Source organism: Hypomesus transpacificus, chromosome 9, assembly GCF_021917145.1.
Source record: "Hypomesus transpacificus isolate Combined female chromosome 9, fHypTra1, whole genome shotgun sequence".
NCBI lineage: Eukaryota > Metazoa > Chordata > Actinopteri > Osmeriformes > Osmeridae > Hypomesus > Hypomesus transpacificus.
In genome coordinates this window covers 10,638,799-10,661,578 of record NC_061068.1, presented here as the reverse complement: position 1 = coordinate 10,661,578, position 22,780 = coordinate 10,638,799, and the positions used below count along the sequence as shown (strand labels likewise).

Here is a 22,780-nt window from a genome sequence, read left to right as displayed (position 1 = left end):
GTGCAACTGTTGCACTTATTGCGTTGGTCGGAGGGCGTGTCCATCAGCGTCACCTCAACGTTGTTACGCAAACGCCTGCTTGATGCTTGCGTGTTTACTGACTGAACAGGAGAGCTACCTTGTAGTGAACAAACACAACAGAGCCTGCTCGTGTTTAACAACTTAATATTATAAAGAAACTCTAGCTGCCGAATTGTACTGAAACACTAACATCGGGTAAATACTTTTTCAAATGGTGTTAAAATTCTGTGTTATATATTCTGTACAGTTATATCGCTTATCAGTAGTTGGCTCTAAATAATCTGGCAAACATTTGCTAGCCTAGATTCTGTAGCTAGCTAGTGCCAGCCAATGTTCATCTCTAGATAACGCAAATCATCGTGGACGTCGTTATCCATGTTTTTGCTTTAAAATCAATCTCAAATGTGTTCATAATGTTTCTACATAAAATATACTACGGTAAACCTCAAACAGTAACCTTAACATTAGCTATGTCAGACTTATGTCAGAACTTACTTGTCGCATTGCTAGCCAAATCGGCTAAACTAAGGCCTTTTTTGCGACAGCAACCAAGCTAACCACCGTCGTAGGCTGCTAGCTCTAGTAGTAGTATGCAACTAAAGCTAACTACTTAACTCTTGCGTTTAAACATTAAATAACATTTAACCTTATTAAATAATATTATAGTTTTATTGACCGTTAACAAATTATGGTACAAGCTTGATTGTTTGCACGGATAGACAGGTGTTCCCTAAATTCAGAAATCACACAGGGGCAGGGTAAATGTCAGATACTCATGATTGTCGCAAGTGTGACTTCAGATTACGAAGCGTTTTATAACTAATTTGCAAAGCCATACTGTGTATATACTAGGTTTAAATTAACTCGTTAGTCGTAGTTAATAAGCAGGCACTACTAACAAGCTGGGTAATGATGGTTTGTTTGGATATAGTTAGACAGTTAACTGTCCTAGTACTTTTTAATTTTTTTTACTAAGCAGGCCAGGCAGACCAGAATCGTTTCCAGCTCTCAACGAATTTAAATATAAATTAAAATTTCAGCCAATGACATTTTTCTATAAATTTTTCTGAGTATTGTTACTTAATTGAAACACGGAGACGAAATCTTGTTTCATTTGTTTTCAGCTCTTCGTTAGATGAGTTGGTTATTTGGGTAGAAGCACAGGATTTGGTGTTTGTTATTGTTTTTCCTTACAGACGTGATTTCACTTTTAACAAATAAAATGTCTCTTTCTTCTAGGAACCTTCAATCCTGTAATAGAATCAACCAGTCAAAATGAATGTGTTCGATAGAAATATAAATTTTGACTCCCTATTTAAATTTTCCCAAATGTAAGTATTACAGACTACTCACAGCATATCAATTGTAATTCAAAGTCACTCACACCACAAATGTAGCTTACACCTTTCATGTGTCTTATTAGTCAAGAGTTCTCAGATTTCATTTTTTTTTTCTTCAAAATTTGATTTCAGTAGTGAGCATGTTAGGCCGCAAGGTGAACCACAAAAAGTATTTTACAAAATGATTCCCTCTCCACAGTCTGGCATCTACACAGTTTTTCGCTGAAATTCCAGTCGACTGTTGATGCGTCTATGTTTTATGCAGAACTAGTTTCTTCAGAGCGTAATAGGATTTTGGTGGCACGGTTCGACACGTGATTGTTCTACACCAATAAGGTAGCTGCTTTTTGTCAACATGGATGGATATGGTTGGCAAATAGAGGATGGGACCTTGCACATCACCTGGATGACCAGAAATTAGTTCCCTGACAGTGTTTTGCATGTGATACACTGCGGATGCAAAAGTGCCTGTGAGACAGGCAGATGGTCCTGTTTTTCTGCAGGACTGTGTTGCACAGACTTGTCATTGTTGTAACATTACATTCATTCATTCTTCCACAAATGAAAACAACACTGATCAACCATAAAAACAATCTTCATTAAAAATATGATTTATGAAACAGTACAAAAAAGAATAAGGAATAACAGATTAATGACACTCAGTCCTCACTGTCAGTGTCAGGACAGTTATCTTCCAGTTCCTCAGTGTCTTTTGTGTTGGCACAATTACAACAACTACATAAGTCTGTGCGACACAGTCCTGCAGAAAAACAGGAACATCTACCTGTCTCATAGGCACTTTTGCAGCTGCAGTGTATCACATGCAAAACACTTGTCAGGGGCCTAATTTCTGGTCATCCAGGTGACATGCAAGGTCCCATCCTCTATTTGCCAACCATATCTATCCATGTGGACAAAAAGCAGCTACCTTATTGGTGTAGAACGATCACGTGTCGAACCATTCCAGCAAAATCCTATTACACTCTGAAGAAACTAGTTCTGCATAAAACATAGACGCATCAACATTCGACTGGAATTTCAGTGACAAACATTTTTTGGTAGCTTAGCACGGCTCATTCTTTTTTATGAGCTAAAGATTGTGTAGATGCCAGACTGGAGCGGGATGAAACGATGACAGGGTTCACCTTACGGCCTATGTTAGTTAATTTGTTTCTGCTGTTCTTCTTGATTATGATCCCATTAAGATGTCTTCAGTGTCCCTTTTCTGTTGAAAATGTCCTATTTAGACATCAATTTTCTCTAACAAATGAGATAGATCCCAGAATATAGGACTAATAAAACTGGCAACTGGATTTCAAAATAAGTTTAGGCTTTGTTTCACCCTAGCTCAAGGTCCACCCAGCTGCATCTGAAGAATGTCTACTCCAGCCTGGCTCTCTGCATGTTTGTTGCTGCTTCTGGAGCCTATGTCCATGTCGTCACCAGACTCTTCCAGGTAAACAGGAATGTTGATTGAAAGTGGACTAACAAGGCATACAGTATTTTGACTTCATTATAACCAGAACACTTTGATGTGTAATTTAAGGGTGGGCTGTCGACCATGCTCGGCTCATTGGCAATGATGGCATGGCTAGCCATGACTCCTCATAGTCCTCAGACTGAGAAGAAGAGACTGGGCATCCTAGCTGGGTTTGCTTTCTTTACAGGTAACAAAATAGTTAAAAACACTGAATTGTTCAAAGTATTTAAATGGACCTGATACTAATATTATTTTATTTTTTACTTCATGCAGGTATTGGTTTAGGCCCAGCTATGGACTATGTCATAAGCATTAACCCAAGGTAATAGTATTACTAAACCAGTGTTATTTCACCAAAATAATTTATGTTCTTTTCCTAATATATGTACTTTGCTCCATTCCTTTTCCATTCACAGTATCATTGTGACAGCCTTCCTGGGTACCTCCATCATTTTTGTGTGCTTCACTTTGAGTGCCCTCTATGCCCAGCGAAGGAGCTACCTCTTCCTAGGAGGTAAAATCACTAGTCTGCACCCACTTTGTGAATTAACCTACTTTAGTTATTTTAGGTCCAGTTTCCCGGACATGGATCAAGCCTAGTATAGGAATAATTTTTTTAAATGAAAATCTCATTGAAAATGGTTTTCGTCTAGGACTAGGCTTAATCTATGTCTGGGAAACTGGGCCTTAAAGTCAAGTGGTGGTTCAGTAATAGTAACAGGGCAGAACACAAATATATTGTGTACCATCAGCATTTCTCCCTTTAATTACTCTATGCTACAGGAATCCTGATGTCAGGCTTGTCCATTCTCCTCCTGGTCTCCATTCTGAACATCTTCCTGGGATCTGTAATGTTGTTCAAGGTAAAAGACAAAACAACACCAATAAAACTATCCCTCCTACATGTCACATTCACTAAACAGTAAAGCAGAATACATTTTTGGGATTTAAAATACTGGGCCACACAGACAATCAACAACGGAAGGAATCTGGACTCCTCTCACCAATGTGTCTTTTGGACCAATACAGCCATTTCCATTTGTTAACTTATTTTTTTTCGCCCTTTCAGGCTCATGTATACCTCGGCCTGGTCATTATGTGTGGGTTTGTGCTGTTTGACACCCAGCTCATCATAGAGAAGGCAGAGATGGGAGACAAAGACTACATTTGGTGAGTAATATACTAATAATTTGCTCTGAGTTTCTATGGTTGCTACTACATTTTAATATAGTTACATATAGACCTAATTAAACTGAGGTGCTTCCTTCTGTGAGTAGGACACTAATTGAGCAGAGGATGCAGGAAATTGAACAAAAATCATGAATGGAATGTAATGCTCTCATCTCAGCAGTCTGGTCTCCTTTGCTACTCAGTCATGGTAGTTGCTGTTCCCTTACTGTTGCTTCTGATGAAGCATCTAATGAATGAGAGAGGGAGGCACCTTACTGTCTCGTACACTGAGGCTGTCCTCTGCTACTTAGAAAGCCCTGTCCCGTCATCTGAGGTCACAAGGACCTCAGACAAGGGCATTATATGACATGTCTCATCTGCTTTTACACTATAAAGAAGGCCTGTTCTCACACCGTGTCCTAACTGGATGCTAGCGTACGACTGTCGCGTAGCATCGGACGCTCTCTGTCCACATTGAATCCGTCAAATTCACTTCTGTTACGTTATGTACACTAGCCATGTTACCATGACTTCATGTGCTACAGAGCTTTCAACTCGAGCGACTAAAAATAAATAGAAACAGGTTGTCTGACAAAAAGCTCAACCAAAGCGTTGCGCTGTATCGAGCAGCATCGCGTCGTTTGCGTTTAATTAGGACATTCCAACAGAGAGCAAGGCAATCAAACTGCTTTAAGTTGTGTCCCTCGCGTCCCGTCGCTTGCCTTGCATCCAGTTAGGACACAGTGTTAGTGGTTGTATCATTGATGGTTTCCTCTATTAATCCCACTGCAGGCACTGTGTGGATCTTTTCTTGGACTTTGTGACCATCTTCAGAAAGCTCATGGTTGTGTTAGCCATGAATGAGAAGGTATAGTATTATAGTATAGAATTACAACCTCCCAATTGTAGTAAGCTTTTCTTCCATTTTCTGTTATCTTGAGAAGAAGCCCAAACTAAATATTTGTTTACTATTGGTATTGTGTGTGTTAATTTTTATACCTGTGTTTTATAGGAGAAGAAGAAAGAAAAGAAGTAATGATGGAGAAATCCATCCAATAAAACATCGGACCTGTAATCCCATCAGGAGTTCTTCTGGTGCAAGATCACTAAATGCTTAAATTATTAATTATATTATTCCCATCATAATTAATTTTGTACTTTGGTATAGTGTCTTATTTGTGGGATCAATTGTTTGAACTTTGGTTTGACGGTAATATTTGATAAGATGATCTAGGAGTCCCTGTGTACTCCTTTTTGGGGGATTGAGTTGATATATTACAGTACTTATCACTAGCCTGTTTGGACAGTTATCATTGCATTGTCAAACAGTAAATATTTCAGTCATTTTGCTCTTATAGTTCATCTCATTGAGTAGAAGGTCATTGTCTGGATTCATTACAAAAGGCCACCTTTTTATATACTAGTACAAGTTTCAATTTGTTGCATTTCCTTGCAGCTGTAAATAGGGTGACATTTCCACCACTTTGGCTCCTTTTAACTGCAATGTTTGCTGACAAATCTGTGTACCTGTCCCAGTAAAATAACAGCAACATACTAATGGATTTGGGTTTAACAAACATGGTCTATTTTGTCTTTAGTTACTTTTCTTAAAATAACAATTTTTGGTTTGACAAACATCTTTCCCAATGCTCTACTGTTTCCTGTTCATATTACATAGATGTTTGCTTTTTGTGGTATTTTTTGTGAATATTGTGTAGGATGCAGAGTGGTGTTATTGGCTACAGTGTCAAAGAGTAACATTTACAATTTTACTTATAACTATTAGGTTTTTACAGCATTTTTTCAGATTTAGGATTATCTAAAGCAGGGGTGTCGAACTCCGGTCCTCGAGGGCCGCTGTCCTGCATGTTTTAGATTTTTCCCTGCTCCAACACACCTGATTCAATTAAATGGTTTGTTATAACAACCCTTCATTCAAATCAGGTGAGCTGGATCAGGGAGACATCTAAAACATGCAGGACAGCGGCCCTCGAGGACCGGACTTCGACACCCCTGATCTAAAGGAAACACATTTATTTGTGTAAGAAATTCACTCAAGTTATTTTATTTGTATGCTCAATGGCTTCACAAAAGTTAAATTCTGGATTTATAGTTTTACTGAGAGGATATGGCATTCCTGCAAAGTCTTCCTTTCCAGACAATTTTTTCATGATTAAAGCACATGCATAGTAGTCAAAGTTCTTAAAAAATCCTGAATCATTAGCTAATGGGTGATTTTTCCCTATATAGTAGTACGAGCAGCCAAAATGCAGAAATATTTACAACAAATCTCGTCTTCATGTATTTTCTCATGTTTGACATCAATGAATAAGATGGAACAATGATTCATGTTTCAACCTGCTGCATTTATAAGGCTTTATTTTCTTAGAAGTGCCAATTACACCACAAGTTTACTAAACTATCAATTGCTACTCAGTTGAAGATTATACTGTTAGTGAGGTAATCTGCATATCTGATACTGTGAATAAAATTTGTTTTGCTTTTACAGGGATTGCTGTTGTAATTCTGCTTGTAATTTAATGTAAGAATATACATTTGTTAAAATAAACTAATTGAGAAGAATTGTCTTTTTACTCAAACACATTCACAAAACATATTCTGAACATCAACATTTACATAGTTTTAAGCTAAAGTAACCTATACATTCACAATCTAATGTCAGCTAGTTGTTTTAATGGACAACCAGTATTTTGTTTAAAACACAACCTCCATACATTCATAGATTTCTCCTCAGGTTGTAAATGTAGTTTCCCCAAAGAACCACATTTCAGTACATCTATTGTGTTCAAACATGTTGGTGTGTGATGTCAAAGTAGTGTTTCCACTGTTATGGTGATAATCATCAGTGTAGTAGAGATGGCAGGTGAGTGAGGGGGTGCCATTGAGATCCTGGGGGGCTGGGGCCCATTGCAGAGGTGTGTATTGCAGCAAGTGATGCAGACCGACCCTACCCGACCAGGGACACAGAAGGGCTGGTAACCAGCAGAAACGATAAGACAGGTGGTGTAGGAAGCACAGGCCTTCCTATGGGACACACCTTAAAGAGACAAAGTCAAAAACTGACCAACAATATCAGGAAGGGAATGCAGTGAAACTTTTGTGGAAGTGTTAAGAATGTCACATTTCAAAGCTATCATCATGCGTAACATGCAAACATTATTTTAATCAACTGTTGAAAACAAGTGGACAGTTTTTACAAGAATACACAAGATGAAACTTGAAAAGAGATCAGACAGGCTCACCATTCTCACCCACAATCACCTCCTTTTGGCAGGCATCCTGAATATTTGCTGTGCAGTTGACAATGAATTTAGGATCCGTGCAGTCATTGTCCAATAGGGTCTCTTCACAGTGGTAACACTGCATCTGTAAAGGCCAGACTGAGACGTACATGAATACAATAACTATGATTTTGAAGTGTTATAAATGCACATTTGTCTATGATTTTATGTTGTTTTTTAAGCCAATGTGGTCATGGTATCTTGCTGAATTTGTATTAGGAACAGTTATGATTTTTCCACAAGAGGGAGCCAAATCCTTAGGCTGATGGGTTGCCTCCTTGTGGCTCTAAATGTTCTGTGGCTCTAAATTAACCTGGGAACCAGAGAAATCTCCCAGCTCATGTTAATTAGCTCTGGCAGGTGGGTCTGGCCACTCTTCCATTCAAACAGATTTCCCTGCGATTTTTCTGGTATCAGTACTTTGCTTCACTGTTTATTTTTCTGACAACTGTTTACTTTCACATTTTTAGACAAATATCTGGACATTCTACTTCTTACATTTACAAACCAGGCTCGTTTATTCTGTATTTGTGGCATGATCAATATAATTGCTTGTCCTTGTGCTTTAAAAAAAAACCCTGCTGTTGAATGATGACTATGATAAAGATTATCTATTGAAGAGAAATAGTGAAAAAAGAATGCACTTGGATTCAATTAATTATAGACTTTCTCAACGCATTGTGGTTTTGTGTTGCTTGTTGGAATTGTTTGGCCGATTAATGCATGTTTACCCAACTCACAAACACCGGCCAGCTTTTCACCAGCTATACGCCATCTGAAGCTAAAATGTTCTTGCACGTATGTGAGCGGTGTTTAGGTGTGAGTATATCTAATTAAACTTGGTTACGCTAACGCCACTAAATTAATTTCTGCACGACATAGTGACCCCATCTGGAAGCACTAAGCCCAACTGTGTATCCCGGTCACGGTACTACTGTCACGTCATTGCATTGCTCCTCAGAATCGTTTTCTACTTACACTTCACGTGCTAGGATTAGTCAATGGGTCGTTTGACTCACGCACATGACCACCTCTCACAAACATCACTTTGGCCAGACCAGGTTACGCCACTGACATTTTAATGGCACTGGTTGGTACAAGATCCCTTATACATGCTTGTCAATTGCTATAGCGTACACGGTTTATTAAATATTAGGCTACTCTAATTTAAGGTGTATGGTGTATTTGCGATATGCTCAATAATACAACAGAGTATACCTTGACGCTGGCCACTGAAATAGGTACAGATAACCAGAAGTGACTATAGCCCATATGGACTTATGGTCATTGATCATCTGTATTTTTGTTTCTGTATATTTGTGCATTGGATTAAAGCGTAAATAAAGAAAATGTCAAATGTAAACAAAAAAGCAAAAGTTTGAAATGATTTGTTGCGTGTACAGGCATAATCAAGGCTAATCAAGGCAAGTAGTCCCATATTTTTGCTGCGGGAGATTGATTCCACAGGCAAAGGATAAACAGGGTTTAAATGGTCCACACAACACATTCTGTGCAAATATTTGAAAAAGTTAAGACATTTTGCCTACCTGAGCAGAGCACGCATCCACATAACGAAGCAAGGATAGCCAACGACTGCATCTTCCATTAACTCCATCAAATTATTCATTTAATGAAAGCATAGGTTTAGCTTAATGTGTTTCTGTGTCCTAATGTGTTTCTGTGGTTCTTACATAGCAACACCAGCCACAGCATGCACCTGAGGTTTGGTTGTATCTGAACTTTAATGTCGCTAGAGCGCTTGCGTGCTCTCTGATGGGCAGACGTCATGCAAGTGGAACAATCTGAAAATTCGTAACGAGATAACGGACCCACTCATCAAGTCAGTGTCTTCACGTCATATGTTTCTCATTGTAAAACTCTGATATACATTTTTCCCGCATATGCTGCAACGAGGTTCTGCTAAGTAATCAATTATAGCCCGTAGGACTAAATCTTAATAAATGACAGCTGATTAACCTATAGCGAACACAGTCGGTTACACCAAACATAGCCTAAATAAAACTCACAATCATTAGCTACCGGTTGAAAGTCATTCAGTAGTAGGTTAGGCAGCCTATAAGACCAACTCCTAGGCTAAATAAAAATACTGACCGATTTCAGAGAAGGTACTTTAATTGTTAAATTTTTGCATGTTTGTATCCATTAATGAACATAATCGCCATTGTTATTTTGCTGCCTTGTGAAAATACATTATGGTTTATGGCTTCATTTGCATTCTTGTGGAAATGCTGCGTACATAGCACCTTAAAATACCATTAAAAAAACGGAATGAAAAAAATGACAATACCTCAAGACATTGTGAGGAAAATCAAAGAATAAAATATAATAGTAGTACAAAAATAGCAGTTTTAGAGTAAAAACCGACAACAATAACAACATAAACAACTAAAAAGAATCTGCGTAGGATTAGCCCCCAAAATAAATAAGTAAATAAATAAAAAAGATAAACCCCTCTGACATGATATGTTGCAACCATAAAGCATACAGATACAGACATCGTTTCAAGGCAAAACCACCCAAATCCTTTTATACCCCCATTCTTCATTGTTTTAGAACACAGCTGAAGTTTGAGGGGGTCATACAGCCTATGGGGTTACCCAATAATCATAACCTCTTGATTTGTACATCACTCCGTTAATCCCAGAGGACCATGATTTGATACATGGTCAAAACAGAGCCTCCAATGTTGGGGAATAGAGAGTATCTGGCTACTGGGTGCTACACAAACATCAGGGGGAAAGTATGTCTCGTTTTGTTTATAGTTTTCAAGATGTTATTGTTTTGGTCTCCGGACATAGGAACTGAACTTTCCAAATGGGACCACACATTAGGTGAACTTCAATGGCTGCAGACATTTTCAAACATTTCTTAAATTCAAAATTGTTGTTATAATAAGAGTGTATTTACAGTAACAGTCAAATTCGTATCATCATGGTATAGTCCCACAGTAGTTCTTCTGACAGAACTGGGTGGGATAGACATAGTGGGAAGTGAATTATGGCAAAAAATAAATTCAAATCCATGTTGGTTTAAAGAACACACGGTACAAAAGCTTGAGTTGGAAGCACAAGGATGTCAGACTTCTGTAGGAGTTTGAGGGGAGCTGTGATGAATATAGTAACTACTTGTTACTAGTTACCTCATGAAGTCCATGATTAAGAGAAGTCCACATCCTTAGTATCTCATTTTCTAGTTGTTTTGACAATTAATTTCTCAAACGCCCTGTATAAATCAATACACCCCACGTCGTATATTCTGAAATCGTCTAAATTCTGCCCATCAGAATAAATATGAAACAGCTGTACAAAACATGTATTGCTTACCAGTGTTCTGGTTTCTAATCATGATTCCTCTCACTCTAGGTTCCCTCATCATGTAAATCTGGATAAAAAGATTCAGACGTCAGATTCATATGAGACACTCAAATGACACCTGGTGCTCAAATGTAACCGTCTCTCCTCAAACACTTAATAACTTGTGCTTTATAAAGATGTGGCGTCCACTCTTCTATTTGGTCTTTTTGTAACATTCCCATAGCTCTAGAAGGGATATTTGTTCCACTTAATTGTACATCAAAAAAATCGAATGGATGTGTGCCTGTTTCTGTGCTTACGAAAGGTTTACATTTGCCCAGATTGCAGAAGTAAGCAACTTATAGATGTCCAGTGTTTCAGGATATCAATTCCTTTATCCAAAGGGGAGTTACACTGACAACAAGAGGAAATTTGTTTGCAGAATTCTGTTATTGGAATAGAAAGTCAACATGTTACTTTAAATAGGTTTTGGGGGATGATTACAAAACAATACAACATTTGTAGAAAACCTCCACAATTTCTTGTTAAAAATGTTTTGTGTTACTCAAGAAAAGCATTGCTTGTGGCAGTCACAGAATTGCTTCATAATGCTGCCATAAAGCATTATTCCTGATAAACCCAACAATAATCTAACGGACAGGTACAATTTCATGTTACATAACACATGTCATAATTTTACAGGTGTGGTGTGTTCCTAATATAAAATGTGTTGATTGTGTTGGTTATTTATGGGAAATTTGAAGACTCAGGAATGGTGAGGACATATTTTCTCCTGTCAAGAGTTCATCGACTTGGGCAAAGCTTGTGGAGCCAATGCATAAGCTCTTGGTCAAACCTATGTGTACACATATATACACACACTTGTTTTCTCAATTTAGAAACAACATATTCAAAGTTAAATAAAGCGTAATCCCTATAACAAGACATGGAGGCATAGAAACATTTTGGTGCAACACATTTGGTGGGCAGTTAAATTTGGTTGTTTACTTTAAGTTAATGACATCTCAGTTATCTGTGGCCTCCATATTCATATAAATAAGAAAAACCCTTGATAAGCATCACCTGTTAGAAACCACTAACAGCTGCATCTTACAACCTGTTCTTCAGATACTTCAGACAATGACATGATAAAGTCGCAGCCTTGAACAGTGTAATGTTTCATGCGCCTTGTTCTATATGTAATCATTAGTTCTGGTCTGGATTAGAGACTATATATTGTGTGTGTGTTTGTACATTAATCCGGGAGGGAATCGTCTCATCATCTGATTTTTGCTATGGAATATGTTGGTGTGGATTGTTCACATGTCAGTTTAGCTCCTCAATTGCTTTACATGTGATTCTTAACCTGAGGGTGTCTATAGAGCGTAAAGCACATAGAGTCTAACGAGAGAAAGGGGCTTTTCATTGTGTGGGTGTGTCTGTGTTTTTTGGAAAGAGCAACACTAAAACTCTATATTGACTTCTGGGTCTGGGCCACCACTGTGAATGGATAGAGTTGCATTTTCAGGGTTTTAGGGCACGCTCTTCATTGTCCTGCCTACTCCTCTCTCTAGACATTGTCCTCCTCAGCCTTGACTGCCACAGGATGAGAGGCTGTCGTAGAGGGAGTCACTTAGGGATTCTGGTGTCTCCAGGGCCTGGGGTCTGCTAGGGGAGAGGATGTCTTCAGGTCGCTCTTTAAGTAACTCCAGCCCTCCATCCTTGCCCACCTCCGGGGCAATGGGAGTCCGGCCTTTACCCCTCCGACTGAGCCCTGTCTGGGGCGGCAGGGGGAGACTTCCTGGGTCAGCGGCCAGTGGGGTCTGGGGGGCACACGGATTCAAACTCTTGGAAGAGGCAGGAGGTAGGAACATGATCAGGTGGATGAAGTAGAGTAGAGGGAAAGAGAAGGGAAACATTCAGCACAGAAATATTCTATATAGTTAGTCCTTTATTTAGGTCTATAGTAGTGTTAGTCCTATATTTAAGTAATTTGTGAAACAATGTACCTTTTGAATTTCAATCGTTTAATTGAGGCATCTGCTGCATATAATAGTAATGTGGGAATATACTTTATGGTTATACATTAGATACATTTGTTGTTAATTACTTAGTAACGTCTCAAGCAAGTTCAGGTGGTAGACTCCAAAGTTGAAAGTTGGCATCAGGATGCACATCATCCAAAGTAACTCCAAAACACACTGCACCTAATTGAGCTGCCATACACTCATGCAATAATTCAAAGAAATTACAATGCTATCTTCATTCATTTCTGACAACATAAAGCTCATACATTTCAGGAAAATCTTTCAAAAGCATGATCATACCGCTTTAGATGCATGCTTACATTGGTCTAAATACTTAATATTTATACCAATATTTGACTCTGCCGACTAAACGTATAAACACTACACAACTCCCACCCATCTTTATCTCTATCTCTCTCTTTAATTGAACAGCAATACCCAATGATAATAATGACAGTTAAAGTGATCATGGTTGTCTTTAAATGGGACCCTTCTCTAAAAAAAGTAATAAGGCCCAGGGCTTTCCTCACAGACAATGTGTCAACAAAGGCCTCAGAAACCTTCCTTTGCAGCATTGCCACCAGATGATAACAAAAAAACGTTCATTTATTTTCATGCATTTTCAATCCTTTTAGATTCGCACAAAGAGAAAAGATAGGTTTGGGCCCAAGATCTCAACTCTCTTTCACTTACCCTTCTAGAAGGTGTTCCATGGCAACCTGGCTCCCCCTGAACATCCAAAAACACGTCTGTGGTTCCTGTAGGGCATTTCAGGTTTGGAAAGGTCCAGTTCTTTGAGGGTGGATTTTGCAGATGAGCACCGTATGCATCAATGTCTGCACGGCAATGGAAAAAAAGTCCTGTTATTTAAAGGTTATAGAGTAGTTTCTTTCTTATCCACTGATTATTCATTCAGCAAATGTCTGTGACTGACAATTACATGATATCACTGGAGCTCAAATAATATTCATACCCTCATGAATGGTGCTTGACAAGTGGATATTGGGAGCCTTGTCTTCCATTCCTGAGCCATAAAGAACAGAGGGGGTGACTTCGTCCAAAGAGGAGAGCTCCCTCTCCAGAGTCCGGGCCTTACGTGGAACCTTCATTGGAGCCCCATGTTTCCCTTGAGAGCCGGAAAACCCTTGTTCTCCTTGCAGCTTGCCCTTGGGGATGTTCTTCCCTGTAGCACTGCTTGCGTAGTCAGGCATGGGAAATGTGCCGATGCCACTGTCAAGTGTACGCATTGAGGCTCCTGAACCTAAACAACAAAATTAGAGCAGGAAAAGAAACATGAACTTTCTATTTTTACAGGGCCGTAGTTAAGGTAAATGAGCAGACATTCCTATTGTAAGTCAACGCTCAGCCCTTACCTGTAAAGTGCTGAGAACTAATGGACTCTGCTAGGCTTTCATCTGAAGTGACCTCTTCCTTACCGACCATATCGGAACCCTGAAGTACAAAAGAGAGGCACGGGATTGACTTCAGCAATATTTTCTTTGAATCAAGTGATAGATAAAAAGTTTATTGAAATGTACGGAAAAAGAACAGGAGTACTTTGTCTATTTCATCCCGGCTCTTGGTGTGGCTGACCCCATTCCTCTGGTAACTGAAGATGGGCCGAGAGCTTTTCAAGTCAAAGGAGAGCCGTCTGTGTGCCATTCCAAGGCTGGCCACTCCTCTCTCATCCACCCTGTTTCCAGAACAAGACGTCGAGGGACTTAAGAAGGAAGATGTTACAACTAAATCATAGGGAAACTAGCTTGGAATTATAGTTTGATTTTAGTATATGGCTCATTATTACCATAAAGGATCTCCTACCTGTTGAGGAGCTGCTGCATGAAGTTGTCGGCAGTCACTCCTCTGTACATGAGGGACATCTGGCCCTGGGCCTGGTCCATCACTACCTCACAAGAGTGTCCCCGGCCTGCACGCTCCATAGCCACACCCACACCATTTACATATGCCCGTTCCTCTTCCAGGGCCTTTCGCAGGTCCTCTGCCTTCTCCATCAGCTTGGAGATGTTCAGGCTCTCCACCACTTTCCTGGGACCCTTGCCATCCTTACCTTCTGTGGCAGTCGCAGAGGGGGATGACATATTGGTCTTCTGCTTGGACATCTCTGGCTTGCGGCTTAGGGCAGGGAGCTTGCTCTTTCTTAGTCCAAACCAGCTGGCAATGCCATTAGAAGCTTTCTGTTTTGTCTCAGTCACCTGGCATCGGTCCTGTTCCTGCAGTTTCATCATGTTCTCCTCAATGCCACGCATTACTTTCTGCTCAATGGCAGATTGCTGCGTGGCAGGAGCAGAGGAGGATGGCTTTTTATCCTCATTTGTGATGGCTTCCGCTGAGGATCTTGGTGGTAGAGGAGGAGGAGGGAGGAAGCTCTCTGCATGTATGGAGGTCTTCTTCTTGCCAGCTGTGAGTTTGCTTTTGTCCTCTGGTCTGGGTGGATGTCTCGCGGCATGGGTGCGGTCCTCATTCGTAGGCTTTATCCCCCTTGGATAGGAGGAAGCCTGGCCGGCCTTAGAGGGAGATTTGGATGTGATCTTAGAGGGACTGTTTTGGGTGCTGGGGACAGTTTTACTGTGTTGACTCTGAGTGATGGGACATTTCCCATAGCTCCTCATGGATGAAGGGGGCTCTGTGTTGGTAGCTGACATACCCATTTTGATCTTTGGACCTTCTGCTTTTGCTACATATATTCTCTGGGTGAAAGTATCCTGTTCACCTTTAGAGATGGACGATGGAGTGGCTGAGGACTTGGCCCCTACTTCAGTAAATGGACCTGGATGTCTGGGATGACTCCCTAGGCTGGTTTTGGGGTAGGGTTTCCCATCCAGGGAGTCAGTGTATTTTTGATGCCTGTTCTCTATTCCACTTCTCTCACCCTGTCTTTCAGCTGTCTTGCTTTTTTGACGATTATTGTTGGTGGTTGGGGGGCTACCTCTGTTACATTGTGCATCTCTTTTATCTGCGGACTGTGGCGGGACTTCTGGTAGGTCTTCTGTGCTCTTCAGTTTTCCCAGAGCGGCCAGGCGCTCTTTGAATGGATGGTGACTAGACTCACTCTGGTGTTTACCCTGCCCAAACCCTGGCCTCTTAGGGGTTGAGGACCCAGGCAAAGGTTCACCTCTCTTGGCTGCAGACATAGGCAGATTAGGTGGGTCACAGTTTGGCTGACTATATTGTGGAACTGAGCGCTCTTGGTTCCTGTTCCTCTCACTGGAGTAGCTGCTGCCCTTATGTGTCTTACTGGAGGTGGCAGAAGAGGAAGCGGGTAAGCTGAAGTGTTGGTGAGGCTTGTGCCAGACAGGGCTCTCTGAGTCTGTGTCTTGGTCTGAGGGATCCAAGTCAGAGAATGGTTCTGCAGAACCTGGGGACGAATCTGTGTGCTGAGAAGGGGGACTAAGCAGCTTCTCCTCCTGCTGAAAAGATTTCTCAACAGGACCCTCATTCTGGGTGCAAGGGAGATACTGCGATGTCCCATCTGAGGGGCAGACATTCTCATAGTGGGGCACTTTCTGAGAGCCCCTCTGTGGTTGAGAAGAGGAGAAAGGTGCCTTGATGTTGCCTCTGTGTTTGGGTGCAGAGTGATTGCTGTCAGCTATCTCCTTGACTGGGGGTAGAGGGCACACATTGTCCTCAGGCTGTGGCGGGGAGGTGGGGGCAGAATGTGTTGCAGGGTAGGCCTCTACTTTTGGGGGGGAGGAGGATAGGTGCTTGTCTCTCTCAGTTGTGGTGGCTTTGCGGCCCAGGACAGGAGATTGGTACACGTCATAGTTATTGTTGTTCCTGCAGGGGATCTTGGAGCTGCGGGTCAGTTGGGGGCTAAGTCTGAGACTGACACTGCCTGCTTGTGTCCGCTCTCCTATTGTAGGGATCTTCAGGAACTTGAGCAGGCGGGATGGTGAAGAAATCGGAGAGGGCTTGACTTCACCAAGGCCTGATGTAGAGGAGGGGGAGGTGGGGCTTTGTGCAAGCTTACTTTTTGGGCCTGGTTGGGCCTGGGCAGAACTGGTCCTCTCTGGCACTGGGGCTGGGGAGTAAGACTCCACTGCCACTTTCTTTGACACAGAGGTCTCATTAAAGGAGAAGTAGAGTCTGTTACAGACCTGTTCACTCACATCCTGCTCCTGATATCCTGGTTGGGAGCTAGCCGTGGCTGCCATATCCAGATTTGTCTCTGAGGTGTGCAGGCTGTTCTGCAAATTGTGTGCTTCTGTTGCCTCTTCTTCCAGGTAGCAGGACTCCTCTGACTGGTCTCCATTCTGGCTCTGCAGGTCCATGTGCTTCACATCCTCACTGAGTGAGGAGTGGAGCTCACCCCTGAGAGGAAGTTTACTGGATGGATGAATTTTTGGGTGGGTGTGTATGTTCTTGGACTCCTGCCCATTCAGTCCTGAGACTTGGATTAGCGAAGGTAGGAATGGGTCAGAGCCTCGGGTGTCAGGCTGCTCTGTGCTAGGTACGTAACGCTGGCTTTTGCCGTCAACAGACTGTAAAGCTGCTGTTCGGGGAGCGCCTGTGTTCAGTGCAGAGGCCCCCTGGCTCTCAATCCAGGCCTGCCCTCTAAGACCATCTCCTCTGCCAGAGTAAGCAGCACCGTGACCTTGGACACACTTTAGCAAGCTGTCCAGGCTGCTCTTTTGTGAAAGCATGCGGCAGGACTGGCACCCTCCATGATGGTGCTGTCGGAGCTCCTCCCCCTCACCGTTGGCATAATCGTGGATGTCTGAGTCGGAGCTGGAGTGGCGGCAACGTGCCGAGGGCCGCTGAGGGGAGGAGACGCTCCCCGAGGACATCAGAGAGCCCATCTCCATGGAGACCAGTGCCTGACCCAGGTCATGGTGTGCGGACAGGCAAGAGGAGGGGTGGAACTTCAGGGGGTCAGACTCCTCAAGCTTGCGCAGGACCTCCAGAATGTGTGCTTTTTTCTTAAAGAATGGAGACAAGGCTTCCATGGAGGTGGCTGAGGCCTGAGTCGAGCCAGCTGTTCCATTCTGAGTCCGATCCCCATTACTCTGCAGAAACAAAGAATCTGGCTTTTATCCTGCTATTCTAAATTATGTCTACATCACATCAAAGCATCTTAAATATAATTATAATACTAATATTAGTCAGAAACCAATTATTTCTTTTAACCTTTTTGAACTTGGTTGTTTATTTTAGTAGCTAAAATGAACTTCAAATAACTAATAGGACACCTCATCTGTGAGCCATAGTAATAATGGATAAACTGCAGAGAGCTGTTCAAGACACCAATGTTACTGTAGCAAAGAGAAATGCTGAGCACACCCTTTTTAACAGAAAGAAGAATACATGAACGAGAGAGTGAAAAGAGAGAAAATTGCACAGGCAAGGGAGTGCACTTTGGTTACACTTGGCTAGCCAACCTCACAAGGTTGTCTATCTTTAATTAAAGAAGCAATTAATTCTGTGATCAGTGGAAAAACATATTTACTCTCGATCCTTCTTCCTGGAAAGAAGCCAATCTGTCCAAAAGTAAGTATTTGCCAGTGGAGTCCTCCAGGGATTGTCCAATTAAGACAAAAGATGGGGAAGGGAACTGGGGCCATTTATTTAGTTTTCCTCACATGCAGCCTTCTCCTCTCACTACTGTCATTGTTCTCAACACTGCTGGCCTTCCCCAAAGCCACTACGTGCCAATTGGATGAATCCAGGCAACAGGCCTGAGTCCTGCAGGTGGCCCTCACTGAAGGCACTTGATTACCTCAATATATACCGTGCATTGTTTTTCCTTTTTCAATCTCTATCTCTCCCAAGTGTACCCAAAGAGTTATTGCTTGTCAATTTGAAAATTCAATGGACTGCAGTGACTTTGAGAGCCTCTCTGCCACAGATGCTAAGTACCCTTACTGAAGCAATGATTTACCATCCTCCTAATACATTCCCCGTCACAACCTGGGAACAAGCCATCTATATGCAGTACATAGGCCATCTATAAGCAGTGTGTTTATACAATCAGCACCAGAGCTGCCCCTCAATGAATGGGCAGAGAGAATCTAAAAGCAGGGGTCATAACAAGTAACAGGGTTGGTCTGGCATATTTGGGTAGAAATATGAGTGTTTTGAGAATGAGGGGGGTCTTTTGATGAAGTTGACCGAAAATCTTTCTCCCTCTATATTTTCCTCTCGGACTCAGGCGGTATGATGGATGGAGAAGAAATCCAATCTGGGGGTATGAGATGATAGCAGGGCGGCCTTAAATTGCGGGGACACAGAGGAAACATTCCCCGAAGAGGAATGAGACACAAACACTCCTGCTCATAGTGTGACTGAGGTAGTGGAGGGCAAAAGTAAGAGCAAGTATAAAGAGTACAGGGGGCGAGTGTTGGAAAGAAACAAAAATCTATATTCAATTTGACACCTCGATCTCTGCCTGACAAGAAGAAGCTAATCAGTCGCCCCTGGGGTTGAAACTGGGTGTCTATCTTTTTTTAAGCTTGATCTCTCTTTCTTGTCTTCTCCCTCTCTGTGGTTTGTCAGCAGCAGTCTGGTTGGGCCCATGGGGCAGTGATTATGCCGGACCATTTCGAGAGAGAACATTACAGAGCACTCGCTGAGAGCAGCCAAGTGTACGTAGGCATAAGTAGGGGAAAAACACAAGTCTCTTGGCATCAGACAGAAAAACAAAAGTAGTCTGGTTGGATATTCAGAAGGGACACTAGAGAATTAAACATACAGAGCATGGTTACATTACATTTGCGGCTGGGTCTCGGTTTGGTAATCATTCAACCTTCCCAGAGATGTGTGAGTGATTGTATGTTTTATTTTTCTGTATACTGTGGACCATGTCCATACCTTGAGTTCCCCATGGGTTTGAGCTGTGAGGAGTTTATCACTTCCCATGGATGACTCGTCTGTGCTGTACTCTGAGACAGACACCAATGGCATCTGGCAGAAGAGAGACAGAAAATGAAAGAGAGGGAGAGAAAGCGAGAGTTAGGAGATATTTACTATTATAATTCTAAACAGCCTCTCCAGATTTCCTCTAACCTGCCTCCTATTACAGAAGGAAATGTTATTGCTCCAGCAGGCAAATCTTTTTATTCTTATCTCAGTTCAAAGTAATTAAATTGCATCAGTGGTGAGATGGTGACAGTTTTTTTTATACTTATTATACCCATCACAAAGAGAGGTGATTTCCGAAAAGAGACAGTCTGCATCAGAGGAAAGAGTTTGCTTACAAAATGAGTGACTGAAGAACTCAGAAAATGAGATGAGAATGAGAAAGATACAGATAGACATTTAGGGAGTTTATATTGACAATGATAGAATATGCTATTTTACCCTCTTGGCAATTACAGACCAAATGTGTTTAGGTTAAATACTGTATTGAAATTGCTTCTCTCATTCTCTGTATTATAAACTCTGCCAAGGACCTAGTGGAATACTATAAGAACTAATACAATGCAGGAAATTGGTAGCCGACAACATACAAAGCATGAAGATGAGAATGTCAGAGAAAAACTATGCTGCTGATGTACAATTGTACTTGTGCCACATACATCAAATAGCAAAGAATTATGACCAAGGTTATAAAATATCTTTATCAATCACTCTCAAACTTTTGCGGGTGAATTTCAAAAAGAAGCCTATCTTATTACAACACAGTTTTTCCAACAAGGTACAGCAGGAATTATGTCAATATTAGATCACCTTCTCTGAGTTTTCATTGGCAGCCTGATAAGGTCTGAACAAACTTAAAACCTAACTGTTTAAACTTACAACAAAATGTCATTACACTTGAGAGACTAAATGTATTTGTATTCATATGTTGGAAAACTCTACCTGCTGCAGTGAGCTGCTCTGAGGATGTAACTTCTGGGCAAAGAGTTCTGTCAGAGTTCTGTTCTGTCTCTCCAGGTCAAACACACGCATCTTCAGCTTTATACACTCCTCCCTCAGGTCCTGAAAGCAACAGAGAAACACACACACAGATATAGTTCAAACACATTATTGACTAAGGGGAATAAGCATTTGCCAATGCCTTTGTGTCATCTCATCATTCTTACTTTTTGATTAAGCAGGGCTTGAACTACATGGTTGGCCACCTGAAAGAAGTACAAAAAATAAAAAATATTGTACAGAAGGGCCTGTAATAGACATTAGTTCCAAATAGAAGCATGACACATAAGTGTACACAGAGACAGAAGGGTACAAAAGTTAATCTCACAAACTCTACAACAGGACGAAACATACAAGTAAATTAGAGTGTCACATGTTGCACAACATATCGTCTTAATATACAAACTCACCTCGTCTAGACATCTTTCATAGGCCTCTCTCTGACTTTCATTTGCCAGGGCAAGGGCTGAATTGTCTGCCTACATAACATAAAGTGAGAGACAAAAGGAAAGAAAAACAGAAATGGAGATACAATTTAAGAAATTCATAACAAACTTCAAATTCAAGAGGTCTGTTCTATCTTTCACATTGATCTCCTTTGAGGTCCCAATACATTTTTTCCCTGTTTTTACAAAATTCTCAAAATATCTACTTGATTTCATGGAGGAATAGACAGAGCTAGAGGATGGAGTGGACAGCATAAATATTTCAAAACTGAAGGAGAAGGGTTGTTTCTTTCCCTCTCCTGATAGGTGAAGGTCCACAGGACTCATCAAAGAGAATCTGACCATAACCTTATTCACAATGATCTAAAGGAAAGAACATGTCTCTCTGGCAATAATAGAACTCAACTTCTGATGTGAAGACAGGGACGATGTTGAGGGGGGTGAGAAGGGAAGAGTAGGGAAGCCTACAGCGACAGAGTCCAAGAACAGGCGTCAGCTGAGAGAGCGAAAGTGAGTGTGTGGATAACTAACATTTGGTAGATAAAAAAGAAGGGAGTTTAGGACACTAAACCTCAGACAATGTCTGCACATCAAAACAGCCCTCCTTAACAGGCTGCCAGGCCTAAGTGCTCAATAATCACGGAGCTAGGGGCGGTGAGGGAAGGAGTACCGTAGACCAAACAATTTCCCTGAACTATCGATTCTTGTCCTTACCAAACTGAGAAAAACACTGCATTTTTTATCTGTTTGTCCACGAGGTTCAAAGACAGACCAGAAATCAAAGAGAGAGTGAGAGTGTGAAAGTAAAGATACAGACAGAAGGAGGAGGTAGAGGTTGTAGGTGGATAGACCAATTGAATACATTTCAAGATAAATCTTTCTGCATTTCCCTAAATATAACAGGTTCTCTACTTAGTCATTCATGTAATATTATATATTACATTTATGATGGATTTGGACATTGAGAATCTTTCATCTTTATTAAATTGGTATTTAATACATACATTTACTTCCAATGCTACATATTTAGTAACAGTAGTACAATGCACATGTTAAGGGCATTTACTATGTTATAATCACCTTTAACTAACATCTAGGAGTGTCTCTGAATGGTTGGGCTGTATGTGTGTATGTCTGCATGTTTGTAAATGCTGGATTAAATCTGTGGAAGCACCATACACACCTTGAGAGGTAATCCTTTAAACAAAGTGTATGCAGACATGCCATAGAGCACCATTCCATGTGTCTAGTGAGGATTATGGATTTATGCAAAGGGGAATTAACCCCTCAACTGCGAGTGCTCACTACATCACAGAGGCATGGCAAGGGATGGCTGTGTCCGCTAGAGCTGAAGAACCACGATGTGTGCTTAAACGTGTTTAAAGTACTTTCTCTTCACTTTCCCCCCCAGCTACATGGTATTGGACAGTAGACCTGAAGGTGTTGTGAAAACCTTTTAAGTGCCACAGGGACCTGTGTGCCGTGTTGAGAGATTTAACACAGGCACTTAGAGCTTTAAAAGTGTTTCCTTTTAGGTCAATAAAGCTAAGGTCTCAGATTAGCTGCTGTACCTTTAGTGCTAAATTGAGAGTAGAGTACATTTTAAGTTTAACTTCATGTTTGACTACCCAAACTTAATCTCTCAATAACATAAACAAGGCGATTAAAATGTAGATTTCCATTGTTATTATGACTGCTCCCAGTGTCCTAAATCGTTATCAAATATACAGAATACTGTATTCAAACCAACTTTAGCAGACAAGTCATTGCATGAAATGAAAATGTTAGTTGATACAATTCAGATTCTA

At 41.2% G+C, this 22,780-nt stretch overlaps 2 protein-coding genes and 1 long non-coding RNA gene across 5 annotated transcripts in view; 1 reads left to right on the top strand and 2 right to left on the bottom strand.

Moving 5' to 3' along the window:
- Positions 1–78: 78 nt before the first annotated feature.
- Positions 79–6,521, top strand: tegt (testis enhanced gene transcript (BAX inhibitor 1)). The gene is made up of 10 exons (XM_047026181.1): positions 79–216; positions 1,261–1,352; positions 2,709–2,817; positions 2,908–3,028; positions 3,115–3,163; positions 3,258–3,355; positions 3,625–3,704; positions 3,911–4,011; positions 4,804–4,879; positions 5,024–6,521. Exons 2-10 carry the CDS (start codon positions 1,297–1,299, stop codon positions 5,045–5,047), a joined length of 714 nt encoding a protein of 237 aa, XP_046882137.1. The 5' UTR covers positions 79–216; positions 1,261–1,296; the 3' UTR covers positions 5,048–6,521.
- LOC124471645 lies at positions 5,992–7,406 on the bottom strand. The gene is made up of 2 exons (XR_006956552.1): positions 7,275–7,406; positions 5,992–7,069 (listed from the first exon to the last, which is right to left on the bottom strand). It is a non-coding gene; the product is annotated as an uncharacterized LOC124471645 (long non-coding RNA).
- A 2,022-nt stretch (positions 7,407–9,428) lies between these two features.
- The window catches only part of LOC124471510 (nck-associated protein 5-like), a 33,505-nt gene continuing 20,153 nt past the window's right edge, over positions 9,429–22,780 (bottom strand). Inside the window, exons 5-14 of one of the 3 annotated variants that reach the window (XM_047026024.1) lie at positions 20,937–21,005; positions 20,694–20,732; positions 20,470–20,589; positions 19,480–19,572; positions 14,476–17,678; positions 14,212–14,374; positions 14,028–14,106; positions 13,628–13,915; positions 13,348–13,490; positions 9,429–12,474 (exon numbers count right to left, since the gene is read on the bottom strand). In XM_047026024.1, the coding sequence (XP_046881980.1) occupies positions 12,214–12,474; positions 13,348–13,490; positions 13,628–13,915; positions 14,028–14,106; positions 14,212–14,374; positions 14,476–17,678; positions 19,480–19,572; positions 20,470–20,589; positions 20,694–20,732; positions 20,937–21,005 (4,458 nt within the window). In that variant the 3' untranslated portion in view covers positions 9,429–12,213. The remainder of the gene's footprint in view (positions 12,475–13,347; positions 13,491–13,627; positions 13,916–14,027; positions 14,107–14,211; positions 14,375–14,475; positions 17,679–19,479; positions 19,573–20,469; positions 20,590–20,693; positions 20,733–20,936; positions 21,006–22,780) is intronic. The other 2 variants (XM_047026025.1, XM_047026026.1) reach the window with 2 other exon arrangements.

Bases quoted from the DNA above. Each gene is read 5' to 3' on its own strand.
- tegt (XM_047026181.1), top strand. From the start codon at position 1,297: ATGAATGTGTTCGATAGAAATATAAATTTTGACTCCCTATTTAAATTT. The intron at 3,164-3,257 runs GTAATAGTATTA...TTCCATTCACAG, and splicing joins GTCATAAGCATTAACCCAAG to TATCATTGTGACAGCCTTCC. The intron at 4,880-5,023 runs GTATAGTATTAT...TGTGTTTTATAG, and splicing joins TGTTAGCCATGAATGAGAAG to GAGAAGAAGAAAGAAAAGAA.